Source organism: Pelophylax lessonae (assembly GCF_965119305.1).
Source record: "Pelophylax lessonae genome assembly, chromosome: 2".
Classification (NCBI taxonomy): Eukaryota; Metazoa; Chordata; class Amphibia; order Anura; family Ranidae; genus Pelophylax; species Pelophylax lessonae.
In genome coordinates, this window is record NC_138769.1 from 492,787,315 (window position 1) to 492,802,772 (window position 15,458).

Here is a 15,458-nt window from a genome sequence, read left to right on the forward strand (position 1 = left end):
GGCATCATCCCGGTACCGTGGTTTAGAGCCGACGGTTGCTTTCCGTCGGTAACGACCGATGCGGCTCGGGAGCCGCTCGATCGTTACCCGGGGGGGGGGGGGGGCGGGAGGGGACGTCCCACTGGGACCCCCGAGCACCCAGCCGGCGCGTCTGCCGGCTGGATGGAGTCCTGATCAATCCCGGAAACGGCTTCGATCGGGTCTCCGATGACGTAACCCGGAGGTGGCGTCCATGACGTCACTTCCGGGTTAGTGTGCTGCAAAAAGGCGGCAAATTTGAAAAACGGCTGTATGCAAAAACGCCGTTTTCGGCGTTTTGCATACAGGGAAGTGTAGTGGAGGGGGTCTAGGGTCTTTTAGAGTGTACCTGTCACTGCATATTGCTGTCACAAGGGATGTTTACATTGCTTGTGACAGCAATAAAAGTGATCAGATTTTTATTTTTTTTTTAAAAACTGTAATAAAGTTAAAAAAATAAATAAAATAAATGGGAAAATAAATAAATAAATAAATTTAGCAGCCCCCGTCACCGTTAGCTCGCGCACAAAAAAAACGTATACGGAAGTCGAGCCGCAAATTAAATCGCTGTTCAAACCACACATGTGAAGTATCGTCGCAATCGCCAGAGTGTGAGCAATAATTTAAAAAAAAGAGCTACACCCCAACTCTAAACTGGTAACCGTTAAATAAATTTAAATTGTTGCCTATTGAGATCTCTATTGACCGTAGCTTGTCGCCATTCCACAGGGGGGCGCAATTTTAAACCGTAACATGTTGGGTATCTATTTACTCGGCGTGACATCATCTTTCACAATATACAAAAATAACTTTACTGTTTAGTATTTTTTAAATGCAGTGAAATGTGATTTTTCAAAATTTTTCCAAACAAATGGCGTTTTAAAGACCGCTGCGCAAATACAGCGTGACATAAATATTGCAATGACCGCCATTTTATTCTCCAGAGTCTTTGCTAAAAAATATATAAATAATGTTTGGGGGTTCTATGTAGTTTTCTAGGAAAAAATACTGATTTTAAACTTGTAAACAAAAAGTGTCCAAAATAGGGCTGGTGGGTAAGTGGTTAATACAAGGACTATGCTCATTTTGGAAACTGCAGCTTGGCACTGCATTCTATTATTAAACTTATGATCTACCAAAATACCCAGATCCTTCTCCAGTATGGATTGCCCAATTCCTCCTAGTATGTATGATGCATGGATATTCTTAGCCCCCAAGTGCATACTTTACATGTGTAAACCATAAAATATTAAACTATTTAGTTTAATATTTTTTGACACAATCTTAATTAGCAGCAAACATAAACCTTATTTGCCACATAGTTGCCCAATTAAACAGAGCATTGAGGTCAGCTTGCAAGTTGGAGACATCCTGTAAGAACGTTATTCCACTGCATAGCTTGGTGTCATCTGCAAAGACTGAAAGGGTACTTTTAATCCCAGTCCCCATATCATTTATAAATATATTAAAAAGTAAGGATCCAAACGACTACTCTCGGAATTCTATCTTTTAGCCAGTTTTCTATCCAAAACAGATTTTTTTTCCAAGCCTGTAGACTTTGACACAGTTCCCTACACATGGGTGAAAGGTAAACACTTTTGCAAACTCCAAGTATACTACTTCCACAAGGGTTAAGAACCAAGGGTTAAAAACCTTTGTCAAGTTTATATTTCCGATTACTTCCTCTACTGGAAATGCAACAGGAAAGGAGAGAAAATCTCACCAAAAGGAAAATTCCACTCCTTGCTTTTACTAGAACATGTGCCCACAGTGAAAGATTACCTCGAGCCTCTTAAAAAATAAAAACGTTGGGATTTTCTCCTCTCTTTTTGGGTCTATGATATCGGTCACTGGATTTTGAATCAGTAGGGACACAAATAGGAACATTGGATCCAATCCCTAACCACTTAAAATGTGCTGTACTTACCAGTTAAGTGCAGGTGTTATGTCTGCAAATGTTTAGTTTCGCATGAAGAAACAAAAACTTGTCACCCCTGTAGCAAGGTTTACTAAATCTTAGGACAGAAAGGTTGACAGCATAGACAAGCAGTGTTAAATCAGAAGAGAATGGAAGGCAGCAGAACACTGGTGCCCAATACACAGCCTGCTGAGTGCTGACCCTCTGCATGCAGTTCATAGGCTACTGGACACCATATAGAAAGCATTGGGGTGTATTTACAAAAAGAAAATAGACTGTGCATTTTGCAAGTGCAGTTGTGTGTTTTTTTTTTTTTTTTCTCATGTAAACGTGGTAAAGCTTCACTTCGTAAAGAAAATCCAATGAGGTGCAAGGAAAATAAAAAAATAAATATTTTAATATATATTAATATAATTAGATTTATAAATAAATGTTTGCACATGATTAGATAATAGAAAGAACATCAGCAGAGCTTTACCACATTTTTAGGATCAAAATGAGTGAAAGTAAAAAAGTTAGGTGATATTCGCGATTTTAATGCCATATACCAAAGTGCACAGTTTGCCTTTAGTAAATCAACTCCAAATGTCAGCAGGTGCTCTGTCTTCCAGTAGGCGGCACTGAAAGTTGTACTGTTGTCAGAACTATGTTAAGGTTTCAGGGTTGGGAGTAGGGGATTAACTTTTAAGGTCAGTGATCGCCAAATGACTGGCGAGGGGGCTGCTAACGGACTGCCCAGCAATGCGGGGGGGATGGGGGTTAACGTTCATTACCAATGACCACAAATGCAGGGAAGGGAGGTTACCAATTGCTGGCTAGTTCTGGGAGGAAGTCAAATGACCTCCTGTGATCGTTCTGATCGCCGTGTCCTTTGGTCCTTTACCCTGATCTGTGATCAGCTGTGTCCTATCACAGTGGCCCTTTACCACGTGATCAGTTGTGCCCAATCACAGCTGATCACGTCGTTAACACAAGCCAGTTATCGGCATTCCTTTCATCACGCTGACAGTGTGAAGAGAAAAGAGTCAATAACAGGTTTGTGTGAAAGGGACATCTACACTAATAATTAGGGCACCAATTATTAGTGTCCTGATTATCAATGCAGTCCCAACAGTGCTGCCAATCAGTGCAGCCTCATCAGCACACATCAGCGCAGCCTAGGTTGCCTTATAGATGATCTGATTCGGAATATCATTTCTGTAGCCCTTATCCACCCTAAATTTTAGCAAATATAGATGTCGGAGGAGCACTGTGGTAATCTTCAGCTTCCAGGTCAAGTTCATTATAAATATGGGGAAATACATATGACCATGATCACTTCAATACAGAAGATGTGCTAACTCGTTTATAGAAGCCACCCTGCTGCTGGACTGATGTATGAGGCTTTTATATATCACACATCCCAATACGCACACCTGGTAACTGTATTTTGGTAGAGAAAATTATATATATATATATATATATATATATATATATATATATATATATATATATATATATATATATATATATATATATATATATATATATATATATATATATATATATTTTTTTTTTTTTTCAATGGCTTTGCTTTGTTTTGGGAAATCGTGACAAAGCAGACACAAGTAATACCGGCCATGTCTTTTTTACCTCTATTTAGCGATAGGTAATTTATGTGGTTTTGAAACCGATCTGGAAAAAAAACTCCTCACAATAATGAATCTGAAAACTTACTTTTGAGTAACAGTGACATCGACGTTCCTGAACTAGGGCAGAATAATAGGGAACATCTGGTTCTGTTTTTAGCACTGCTCCATATTTACTGATGGCATCTTCATACCTGCAGGTAGATTTTTTAGAAAGTTATGGCATAAAAACAAATGGAAAGAATACAAACAACATTCACAATTTCCATATTTTCCATATCTTATCACAAACATAGGGAATAGAGTCCACTTTAAATACATAGGTTTGCACTGCAGCGAGAGAGGAAAGCTCTTGGCTTAGGAGTTATGTCTACCTTCCTTGTGGTTCTTGAACAAAGAGGACAACATATCAGCTCTAGTAGCTTACTTGTGATTCTTGCACAAAAAAGACAACACATCAGCTCATAACAATATGCATAATAGACCACCCTGGGCTTGAGGGGAAAAGGGGAAGCACCTGAAGGGGATTGCATTTGCAGATTGTAGTCAAACCCTTGAAAACAAACCTAATTCAAGTATTTGAAATTTGTTGTGGAAATTTTATTCGGACTAGTGTGGACATTTTTCAGGATGGGTTTTATTTAGCTTGTCATGGCTCCTGTTGTCGGTTTGCTTGCAATACGCTCATTAGAGTGTGTACAGGCGAACCGGCATTGGGGAAAGACCACTGGCAGTAAAAACCTTCCTTTAGATGTGTAGACGCATTCGCTCTACATAGACATCTCCGCTGGTGAACACTCCGTGCGCAGGTCTGTTTGCCGATCGAGATATAGATGTATTGCTGTGCGGAGTTCAAGGATCAAGCAGCAAGGGTATGACCACCAGCGGGGGCCCCTGTATAATGTGCAGGTTTGTTCGCTCAGCAGGGATATGTTTGCTCTGTGAAGTCAATATTGTTTTGATATCCATCGGCCTTTATAAAGAGATAAACGTTCATGTTCTTCTACTGTTCCTGATCACCATAGTGGAAACAGCATGGCTCTTTCCCTGCAGATAAAATCACTTCTATGGGAACAGTAGCCTAATCCTATTAGGCATTGTTCTGAGTCTTCCTGAGTGGGATTCATGCCAATATGTAGTGGCGGGAATGCATGCACAAATTTGATCATAGTAGGGTTCATGTTTCTACACGCTGGTTTCGTTGTGTAGCATTAGTCGCAAATTCTGCAACACGTGGGTTTCATTGTTAACTGCGTGTGCGGATTTCCACACACCAACGGCGGGAAGCCGCGCACGCTGTTCTGCTCATTCACGATTGTGTACTTCCCCCCCCCCCCCTTTCTATTGTATATTTGAACATATACACGTGTGTCATTGGCTGATTCTATGTGAGTAAATCATGTCATGTGACTGTACATTTGGAACGGATTAGCTGATGTTGTATAGCCATCACTTCCTGCTGTTATCCCTGTGTTGTCCCATAAATAAATGGAGCTCAATGCTTTAGGCAGGACATTCCATTGAGCATCCAATGTGATAACAGCCTGTGTGTCTGGTTTACTGGATACTGCTGAGCACTCCATTACCTTATACAAAGAGTTGAGAACTGTGCTTTTTAGCACAATGAGATTAATTGCGCTTGGTGTATATGAATATCCAAAAATTCACTTATTATCGCAATGGAGTTACTTGCGCATCAAGTGTACATTAAGATCCAAGACAAAATTAGATGTGGCCATGTAGACACCGTACTATAACTTCCATTTTCACAGCCTTCCCTCCACTTTCCTGTTACAGCAGATGTGCACTGTGCCTAAACATGCAGTCCAACAGATATCAGATTCAGATGTATTGCTTGCAATAATGCCTACCAAAAAAAAGGATTTTTGACTTTAAAACAATTTTCTTCTTAGAGCTCTCTAAAAAGGGACGTAGGCCATCTGTAGGAGGATTGTACACGGACCAAAAAAAAAAAATAAAAAAAAAAAGTTTCAGTCAGCCAATGTAACCCTTCCCTCTCCCATCATGCTCCGGTTTTTGCAAAGGCATGATTAGGAGTGAACATAAGATGGAGAGGTGAGACCTTAATCTCCAAGAAAAGGATTTTAATAAAAAATCCTGTTTTCTCAATCATTCTTTAAGGGACACAGGGCAAAATAAATTCTGAGATGCATGGAATGTCCAAATGAAATCCAGCTGAGGTGTGGTAACACTGCAAAAGAAACACTAACAAGGCCACAGGACAACACGGTAAAACTTGACTGTTTGCAGCTCAAAGAGCTACTTGAAGCACTTCAGGTTTTGAAGCTTGCGGCTTCAAGACAATTCCTGCCTGGATAATACAGAGAAGGCAGCCACTCCCGAGGGAACTAAGAGAGATTTCCAAACAGAATGTGGATTTAAGCAGGGCACAGCGATTCAGGGTAAGCCAAGTGGTGCAACCCTTTTATCAAGGTGCTTGAGGCACTAAAAAAAAAAGTGTTGCAACCCTTTAAGAACTGACTGCAACACATAAATGAGTAAAAGATCACAGCACTCCTGGTTAACCCCGCAGAGGGAAAGACTGGCTCTATAAAAGAAGGTCACAGTTGCAGGTCATTAAGGCCTCATGCACACTGGACATTTTGCCAACTCACCTAAACTCCTTTCCTCCTAGCAGCAGTATTTTGGCAGAAAAAATGCTTGATGCTTGAAAAAGCGTGTAACACTTTTAGGCATGTCAAGTGCTTGGGCATTAATTCATTTCATGGACCAGAATAAGAATTTATTTTAGAGAAGAGAAAGACACTATTACATAGATTTAGTCCTTGTTTTTTTACATCAATGTCAACAGGTCTTACCTTCCTTCATGTATGAGTTCTTCAGCTGCCTGGATCTGTTTATTTAGCTTCTTGACTTGCTTGTAGTGTGCAAAGCAATCTTTGTGATCTGGATCAAGTTTCAAACACTCCCGAATTTCACTATTCAATGCACATTTAGGAAGTTAGTACTTATCAAATGGAATATGCTAAACTTAAAGAAAATAGCTAAAAATACAACTGGAATACATGTAAAACTGTTTCCCTTGTCATAGGTTCTAAATATTTCTGCCAGAGAGCACAACCAGAATGTTGACCTTCACTGCACTAGCAACACAGTTTGGTCAAGAACACTAAAATAAATTTGTGGTGCTCCAGGCCCACAGTATTTTTTTCCCAGGTTTACACTCTGTATTCAGGTGCTGGCAGAGACAGAGCACACCTTGATCTAAGGTACAATATAGCATACAAGTATCGCTGCACATTGTATTCAACACCGTTGTGAAGTAATTGAAAGACAGGATTTACATTCAAATCCCAGCCCATTAGCCTTGCCCCTCTGGCATGTTTCACCCATATTGGGTTTAATAGTAGAGATCCTCGGAGCCGACAGTTTTTTTTCGTTCAACAGGAAAAAAAAAAAAAAAAAAAGTGTGTACCAGGCTCAAGAGTCCACCTAAAACAAAAACAAAAAACCCCACACAGTTTTATTGCAATTGGGCTTTAATAGCTCATTAAATATCTGCTTTAAATTCACTGTACTGTTTTGCATTGTACTGGAAAAATTGGATTTTTGACTTACCATAAAACCCATTTCTGATGTTCAATAATGGACACTGCTTATTAATTTCTTGACCATTGGGTTATACTGCCCCTTACAGAAGTAGAACACTAGGCAGGAAAAAGCTTGACTATGCCTATGGGGCAGTCCCAAGGGGTATACTCCCACTCTTAGCTATAGGCACTCAGTTTTCTTACAAGCAGTGTAAGAAGAAAGCCAACTCCACAGAGGGGTGGGTGCTGTGTCTGTCAATGAATATCAGAGAAATGGATTTTACCATGTGTCAAAAATCCCATTTTCTCTTTCGTCCATTTACTGACACAGCTCCTTATCTTCTTGACCATTAGGATGTCCCAAAGCAGTGTCAAACATGAGGGGTTGGAACAGCAAGAAAAAAAAAAAAAAAAAAAAAAGGCGTAAATCAGACGATACTGACTATCAGGGAGTCACTAATACGTCTGTGGTGTCGGCCAGAGGATCCCAAGACCATGCCACAAACCTCTGTACCTTCCTGTTGAGACAGGAGGCCAACAGGTCCACCTCGGGAGTACCCCACCAGAGGCACAACTGATGAAACCCCTCCGGATGAAGTGACCATTCCCCCTGGTCCAATGCCTGTCAACTGAGATAATCCGCTTGCACATTTTCTACAGCAGAGAGGCCTGGAACAAATCGTTCTGGCCACCTTAGAATGCCAGCTACTTCCCCAGCCACCAGGACACTCCTTGTACCCCCTTATTGATTGACATAGGCCACGGCCGTGGCCATGTCCGATTGAACTCATACCAGACACCCCTGAAGATGAATTGTCCAATGATCCAGACAAAGTTTGATCGCTCAGAGTTCCAATACATGGATCGGCAGTCTGGATTGCCTCCTGCAATTTCTGTAGTTTTTTTTCCAGAGGAAGAAACACTCTGGCTGAGGCCGAGTGCACAGTCAGACCCAGATAGTCCAGTCTTGTGGATGGAAGCAGAGCAGATTTCTGGAGGTTTAGATTCAAACCCAACTCCCTCAGAGTTCGCAGAGTAATCTCCAAGGTGTCCATCAGAGCAGTCCGAGACTCTGCTCGCAGAAGATCGTCCCGGTACCCCAGTACCACGATCCCCCGCTGCCGCAACAGTGCTAGTACCGGGGGCCAACACTTTTGTGAATACCCGAGGAGCGGAGGCGAGACCAAAGGGTAACGCCACAAACTGAGAATGCTTCTCGCCCACCGCAAATCGGAGGAAGCGCTGGTGACTGGCACATATTAGAATGTGAAAGGTAGGCATCCTTGATGTCGATAGAAGTGAGAAAATCCCCCTGATGTAGGGACGCCACTACCATGCAAATGGACTCCATGTGGAACTTCTGTACCCACACAAAGCAGTTTAGCGCCTTGAGGTCCAGAATTGGAGGTACCTTGCCTTCCTTCCTGGGAACTGTGAACAGGTTTGAGTAAAGCCCCTGAAAACGTTCCAAAGTCGGAAACCGGGACAGTCACTCCTTGAAGTAACGAAGAGACCCCGTAACGATCTGGAGACAAGCGCAGTTTGGAAGGGAAGAACATTTTCAGAGGATAAGACTGAAACTCAATCTTGTAGCTGGACCGAATGACTTAGTGGACCCATTTGTCCTTTACCAGGGAGGTCCACGGATCTGGAAACCAGCGAAGACATCCCCTTACCCCAGATACATGTGAGGGTGCCCCTTAATGCAGAGGAAGCCTTGTCCGCAGGTCTGGAAGAGCCCGCTCGTGACTTACCATACCAGGTCCTCCTGGAACCTTTGGTGGAGGCTCTGAAGGGCTTAGATCCCTGGTCATGAGAGGCCTTCCAGACCGCATCCAAAGAGGCATCACAGACAAACTGTAGAATATGGACCAATTCATTCGCCAGCTCCGCAAAGGCAGGGGGAAGCAGTTGCCCCCTCCAGGTCCCGGCGTAAAAGTTTTAGTGCACTCTATCAAAGTTTGCGACACCAGGGCAATAAGTAAATACTGGCCTAAGTGCCAAACCTGCCACAGTGAACATATGGCAGGTCAGAGCCTCCAACCTCCTATCAGCTGGATCTTTAAAGGCCAGGGACTCCTTAACACGAATTAAGGTGGCTTTTTTTTTTTCTTTTTAACCTGGAAACCAGCAAGTCCACTACAGACGGGTGCCTATAGCTGAGATTGGGAGTATACCCCCCGGGGCTGCCCCATAAGCATAGTCAAGCTTTTTCCTGCCTAGTGTCCTACTCCTATAGGGGACAGTATACCCAATGGTCAAGAAAATAAGGAGCTGTGTCCACCAATGAACGAAAGAGAAATATGCGATTGCTTTCTCGACTGTAAAGAAAAGTATTGCAAGTCTTAAGCAGGCCAAACACTAGTAGATTTTCAAAGAACGTTCATCTGAAAATTCTCATGAGTACAATAAATTACTTGACGAATGTTGTTCAAAAGTCCTTCAAGAAAATGTTTGTTTTAACATTCAATTTTGGAGAAAAAAAAAAAAAAAATTACTTTCCTGAGCGAAACCCAAAATACACTGTAAAAAATGTGTTTGCTCAAGAAAATTTTCCATCCTGCCCTCTGAACTGTTCCTACCACTGCAGATGAAACCAACGTTAATTTGACCACACTAATGACTAGAAAATGGAACGAACATTCTTTAATTAAATTCAACTAGTGTAGGGGTCTCCAAACTTTATATAAACAAAGGGCCAGTTTACGGTCTTTCAAATTGGCCAGCGGGAGTAGAAAAATTACATAATGACTGTGGTCAGTAGGAGGAGAAATTGTGCCCCATATTGGGTATTACTGATAGGACTGATAGGAATAATCCCCTATCAGTGTCCGTGGGAGGAATAGTGCCCCATCATTGGTGTAAGTGGAAGGAAGGAATAGTGCCTCATCATTATTGACAGTGAAAGAAAATATTGTTTATACAAGTGGGAGAATCGCGCTTATCTAGGGGAGGAATTCTCAAGGGCTGGATAAAGGCATGTGAAGGGCTGCAGTTTGGAGACCACTGTACTAGTGTATGGCCAGCTTTACTTTGCATCGCCTACCTAAGTGACATTTCATGGTCCCCGAGATCATAGTATATAAGGCTGACTTTGTAAAAGGCTCCAGTGTTATCACTCTTTAGTTTAGAGGCAGCTTTCAGGTCAGTGATGGCTTTTCTAGGTTCTCCATGATTGATGTAGCACTCAGCTCGCAGTTCTCGAATATCTGCATCCCACACACATGTCTATAGAAAAAGAACAAAAAAAAAAAAAAAATTCTCTTTATTCACTTATACAAAAGTACTTGCATTGCCTTACCGTGGAACAGCAAGATGGCTCAGTGCGATATTGGAAAACAAATACTGCCCCTTCTTAACCTGCAAGCAGTTACTGTAATTTCTGAGAATCAATAAGAAACACTATCTGAATAAGACCTGCAGTAAACATTCAGGCATAAACAAAAGCAACAATTGCAAAGAATTTCTGCCTTTCAGCTCATAAAACGCTTAGGTCTATTAACCAAATGTTCCTTGCTTTTACTGTGGCAACGCATGCTATCGGATGTTCTATAATTAAGCTCAACATTCAGACATGTATTACAGTGTAATTCTTTGGATGTTGAAAATAATTAGAGCACCGAGTACCTTGTCCTTCCTACCACATCAAAAAACACACACAACGCAGACAAGAAAATGCATCAAAACTGGAGCAGCTGGCATAGTACTCAATAAGCTTCTATCTTCAGCATGTTCAGTTAAAAAAAGCGGAGTTCCACTGGTTTTTGGGTTTATTAAAAGTCATCAGCTACAAAAAGTGTACCTGCTGACTTTTAATAAACACACACTCACCTGTCTCACGGTCCAGCGATGCGGTCAGCAGGAGCCTCGGTTCTCTCCATCTTCTCACCACGGCATCACTACTGTGGGCACCCTGCTGGGACAGCTTTTTAGCGGGACTGTGACATTGCGGCGGACAAATTGGACACCTGACACTTTTGGGGGGACCAGTGACATTACTACAGTAATCAGTGCTAAATATATGCATGGTTACTATACTGACACTAGCAGTGAAGGGGCTAAAACCAGGGGCGATTAAAGGGTTAAATGTGTGCCTAGGGGATGCTTTCTAACTGTGGGTGGAATGGGCTCACTGGATGAACACAGTGACCTGTGTTCCTAAATAGGAGGAACACAGGATCCCTGTGTTCATCAGTGACACAACAGCGGTCTGCCGTGTTTATATTGGCAGGCCGCCGTTCTGTCTTCATGGGGAGAGGACATGCTGATTGGCTTCCCTCAAGTTCCCGCGCCCCCCACTAACTACATGTACGTCGTTTCACATAACAGAGCTGACCTGCCGCAGCTGGTCGGTAAGTGGTTAAGAACATGCTATATATTTATTTTCTACTTTATTTTTTTTGTTTCTCTTACCTCCAGAACAATGTTAAATAAGCTTTCTGCAGTGGTGTAATCCTCTCGGTCATAGGCAGCTTCTCCTTGCGAACGCATGCGCTGAATTTCATCAGACTTTGCCAACAGAGAGGTAGCCTCCTTCTCTTCTTGATCGCTTGGGTTAGATTTGAGCTAAAAGGAATTAAAAAAAAAAAAAAAAAAAAAAAAAAGATTATATATATTGATATATAGATGGATATAGAATAATAATAATAATAATAATAATAATAATAATAATAATAAAAAAAATAAATAATGTCACATAAGTTGATCAAACCCAGTTGAAAAAAATAAACATAAAAAAAAAGTGCAAATTTTACACTTTTACACTTTATCAATTAGTCAAAAACAAAAAGCAATATTGCTTGCAATACCTTGTATATTAGAACTGCCAGCAGATAACACTGACACATAGCAAATAAAAAGTAGATGTTTTCCCATTTTCATAGACAGACATGCCTAGAGTAAGAAATATGCTAACAACCCCCTGAGATTCAATCATGTACTCACTGTTCTATGCTTGACGACATTTCTTCTATCTAGCCCTGCAACTTACAATGCCCAACTCTTAGGTAGTTGAGTAGGCCAGCACAACAACAAAGGAAATAACCATTAGGTTATTACTGCCCCCTACAGGAGTAGGACAGGACAATAGACAGAAAAAAACAATTGTGGCTACACCCATGGGCAGTCCCAATGGGTATATGCCCTCTCTCTGCTATAGCCACCCAGCTTTTTAAAAAGCAGTGTCAGGAGAATAATAATAACTCCACAGGGGGGGGGGGGGGTGCTGTGTTTGTCAATGAACATCAGAGAAATGGATTTTACGGTAAATCACAAATCCCCTTTTCTCTTTCGTTCATTGACGGACACCGCTCCTGTGATTCTTCACCATTGGGATGTCCCAAAGAAGGGTGGGAACATCCAAAAAAAATTCCCAAAGCTAAAAACATTAGCCAACCAGACAACAGGAGCTGAACCAAACAACCGGAGCCCATCTGAAAAAAACAATACACCCTCAAAGAGGATCAGGTCCTCTTAAACAGCAGCCTGCAAGACCTTGTGGCCAAAGGAAGCATTCGCAGATGGCAACACATCCACTTTATAAACTTTGTAAAAAGGTGCACAGACGACCAGGTGGGTGCCTTGCAAACCTGCCTCACTGAGGCCTGATGACGGAAGGCTCAGGAGGCACTAAGCGCCCTAGTAGAGTACGCCTTGACAGGAAAAGGAGGAACCTGACCCCTGATGGAATAGGCCTGAACGACTGTCTGTCTGATCCATCTGGAAATGGTCGCAGAAGAAGTGGACAACCCTTTGAGGTCCAACCGTAACCACAAATAGGGAGTCCGACTTCCTGAAAGACTCCGTAGCTGCCAGGTACACCCTAATTGCCCAGACCACAGCCAAGGCATGCAAGACAATTTACTTTGAATGTTTAGGCCTGGGACACAGGGAAGACAACACTGTCTTCATTCAAATGAAAGTCAGACAACCTTAGGAAGGAACGATGGATGGGGGGGTGGAGGTGGAGGGGGGGGGGGAGAATTACCTTATCCCTGTGAACCACCAGGTAAGGTGAACGACAGGATAACGCCGCCAGTTCCTAGACCCTGCACGCAGAAGTAATAGCCACTAAAAAGGCCAACTTCTGGGACAACGTAAGCAGGGGAATCTCCCGAATTTTTCAAAAGGAGGCATCTGCCAACTGAGATAATCCACCTGCCAATTTTCCACCCCGGGAATGTGAACGGCGGAGAGGGCTGGAACGAACAGTTCTGCCCACCTTAGAATGCCGGCTACCTCCAGAGCCGCCAAGACACTTCTTGTGCCTCCTTGATGATGGGCATAAGCCACAGCCGTGGCATTGTCCATTTGAATGCACACTGGACAACCCTGAAGACGATCGCTCAGAGTTCCAAGACCTTGATCGGTAGTCTGGACTCTTCCATCGCCCAGATTCCCGGAGCAGAAGGCTTGCCGAGGATGCCTCCCCAGCCGGACAAGCTGGCATCCATGGTGATCATAGTCCAATACAAGGGGAAGAAGGATTTGCCCAGCCAGAGAACGAAGCCACCATATCAAAGGACTCCCTGGTTCCCCTACTCGGCCGGATCTGATTTTCAAGAGTCTTGTCCCATTTGGTCAGAATCTCCCTTTGCAGGGATCTCGTATGGAACTGTGCAAACGGAACCGCCTCAAAAAAGGTAGACACCATCAGGCCCAGCACTGGCATGCAAGTCCGGAGGGATGACCATCTGTTGGACAGGAGAAGGGGGGAATTGCAGCCTGCAATTTTTGGAGTTTGCCTTAGCCAGAGTGCTCCTTCCTCTGGACAGAGTCCAGAGTCAGGCCCAGATAGTCCAGCTTTGTGGAAAAAATCAGAGCAGACTTCTGAAAGTTCAGAATCCAACTGAACGCCCACAGAGTTCGTATTGTGATCTCCAGGTTGTCCACCAGAGCAGAGGGAGATTTGGCTCGCAGAAAGAAATCGTCCAAGTAGCCCAGTACCGGGGCTAAACAATTTTGTGAAGACCCGAGGAGCAGAGGCGAGACCAAAGGGTAACGGCACAAACTGAAAATGCTCCTCTCCCATAGCAAACTGAGAAAACGCTGGTGACTGGCACATTTAAATGTGAAAGTAGGCATCCTTGATAATCGATAGAGGCGAGGAAATCCCACCTGACGCAGGGATGCCACCACCATTCGAATGAACTCCATTCTGAACTTCTGTACCCACACAAAGTAGTTTAGCGCCTTGAGGTTCAGGATTGGATGCACCATGCCCTCCTTCCTGGGGACTGTGAACAGATTTGAGTAAAAACCCTGAAAACGTTACCAAGTCGGAAACCGGGAAAATCACCCCTTGAAGGAACAGGTTTTGTACCGCCCCAAACAGGCCCTGTAAGCGGTCTGGGGACAGGCTCAAGTTGGAAGGAAAAAACCTTGCCATGGGAAAAAGAGCAAAACTCGATCTTGTAGCCAGACAATGACTTTGTGGACCCACTTGTCTTGCACTAGGGAGGTCCAAGGGTCCAGAAACCAGCGAAGATGTCCCCCCACCCCTGCAAAGGGTGAGGGGCGCACCTTCATGCTGAAGGAGCCTTGTCCACGGGTCTGGAGAAGCCAGATCTTGGCTTGCCAGACAAGGTTCGTTTGGATCCTCCTGAAGAGGCCCTGAAAGGCTTCGAGCCCTTGTATGTTGACCCTGAGGGACAAAAAAAAAAAAAAAAAAAATCTCTTATGAGCAGAGTAGGAGGGCCCACGTCTACGACGAGGTTCCTTGCCCTTAGTAGCCTGTGGAGGAAAAAGTACTCCTCCCCCCCCCCCCCCGCAAGACCTTTAATGAGGTCATCCAGGGTAGCTCTAAACAGGTTATCTACTTGGGAAGGAAGATCAGTCAAGGTCTTTTTTGAAGTCTGATCCGCAGACCAGCACTTGAGCCAAAAGACACGCCGAAGGACCACTGAAGAGGCATCATAGATAAACTGCAGCCCCTGGACCAGCTGGCCCCCCACCTCGGCAAAGGCAGGAGGGAGCTGTTCCCCCCTCCGGGTCACAGCATAAGAGCTTAGCCCACTCTGTAAGACTAGGGCAATGGTTAATACCGGCCTCATTGCCGAACCAGTACATATGGCGGGCCACAGCCTCCAGCCTCCACCTTCCGGTCAGTTGAATCCTTAAAGGCCGGGGAATCATGGTTGCCTTGTTTAATCTGGAAACCAGAGGTTCTACCACTGGCGGCACAGTCCACTTAAGAAGGGACTCGTCATAGGGATAATGCCTAGTAAAGCGCTTAGGGACCCCACGGGGACAATTTGATCGTCCCCACTCTTTAGCAACAATTCTGTCAAAATAGGCAGGGAAAGGAATCACCTTTGCCGCTCT

At 43.5% G+C, this 15,458-nt stretch overlaps 1 protein-coding gene across 1 annotated transcript in view; it reads right to left on the reverse strand.

The window, feature by feature from the left end:
• Positions 1–15,458, reverse strand: part of DNAJC3 (DnaJ heat shock protein family (Hsp40) member C3) — an 86,676-nt gene that overhangs the window by 16,953 nt on the left and 54,265 nt on the right. The window contains exons 5-8 of the mRNA XM_082245317.1: positions 11,550–11,702; positions 10,183–10,364; positions 6,405–6,524; positions 3,653–3,758 (exon numbers count right to left, since the gene is read on the reverse strand). Coding sequence (XP_082101443.1) covers positions 3,653–3,758; positions 6,405–6,524; positions 10,183–10,364; positions 11,550–11,702 — 561 coding nt within the window. The remainder of the gene's footprint in view (positions 1–3,652; positions 3,759–6,404; positions 6,525–10,182; positions 10,365–11,549; positions 11,703–15,458) is intronic.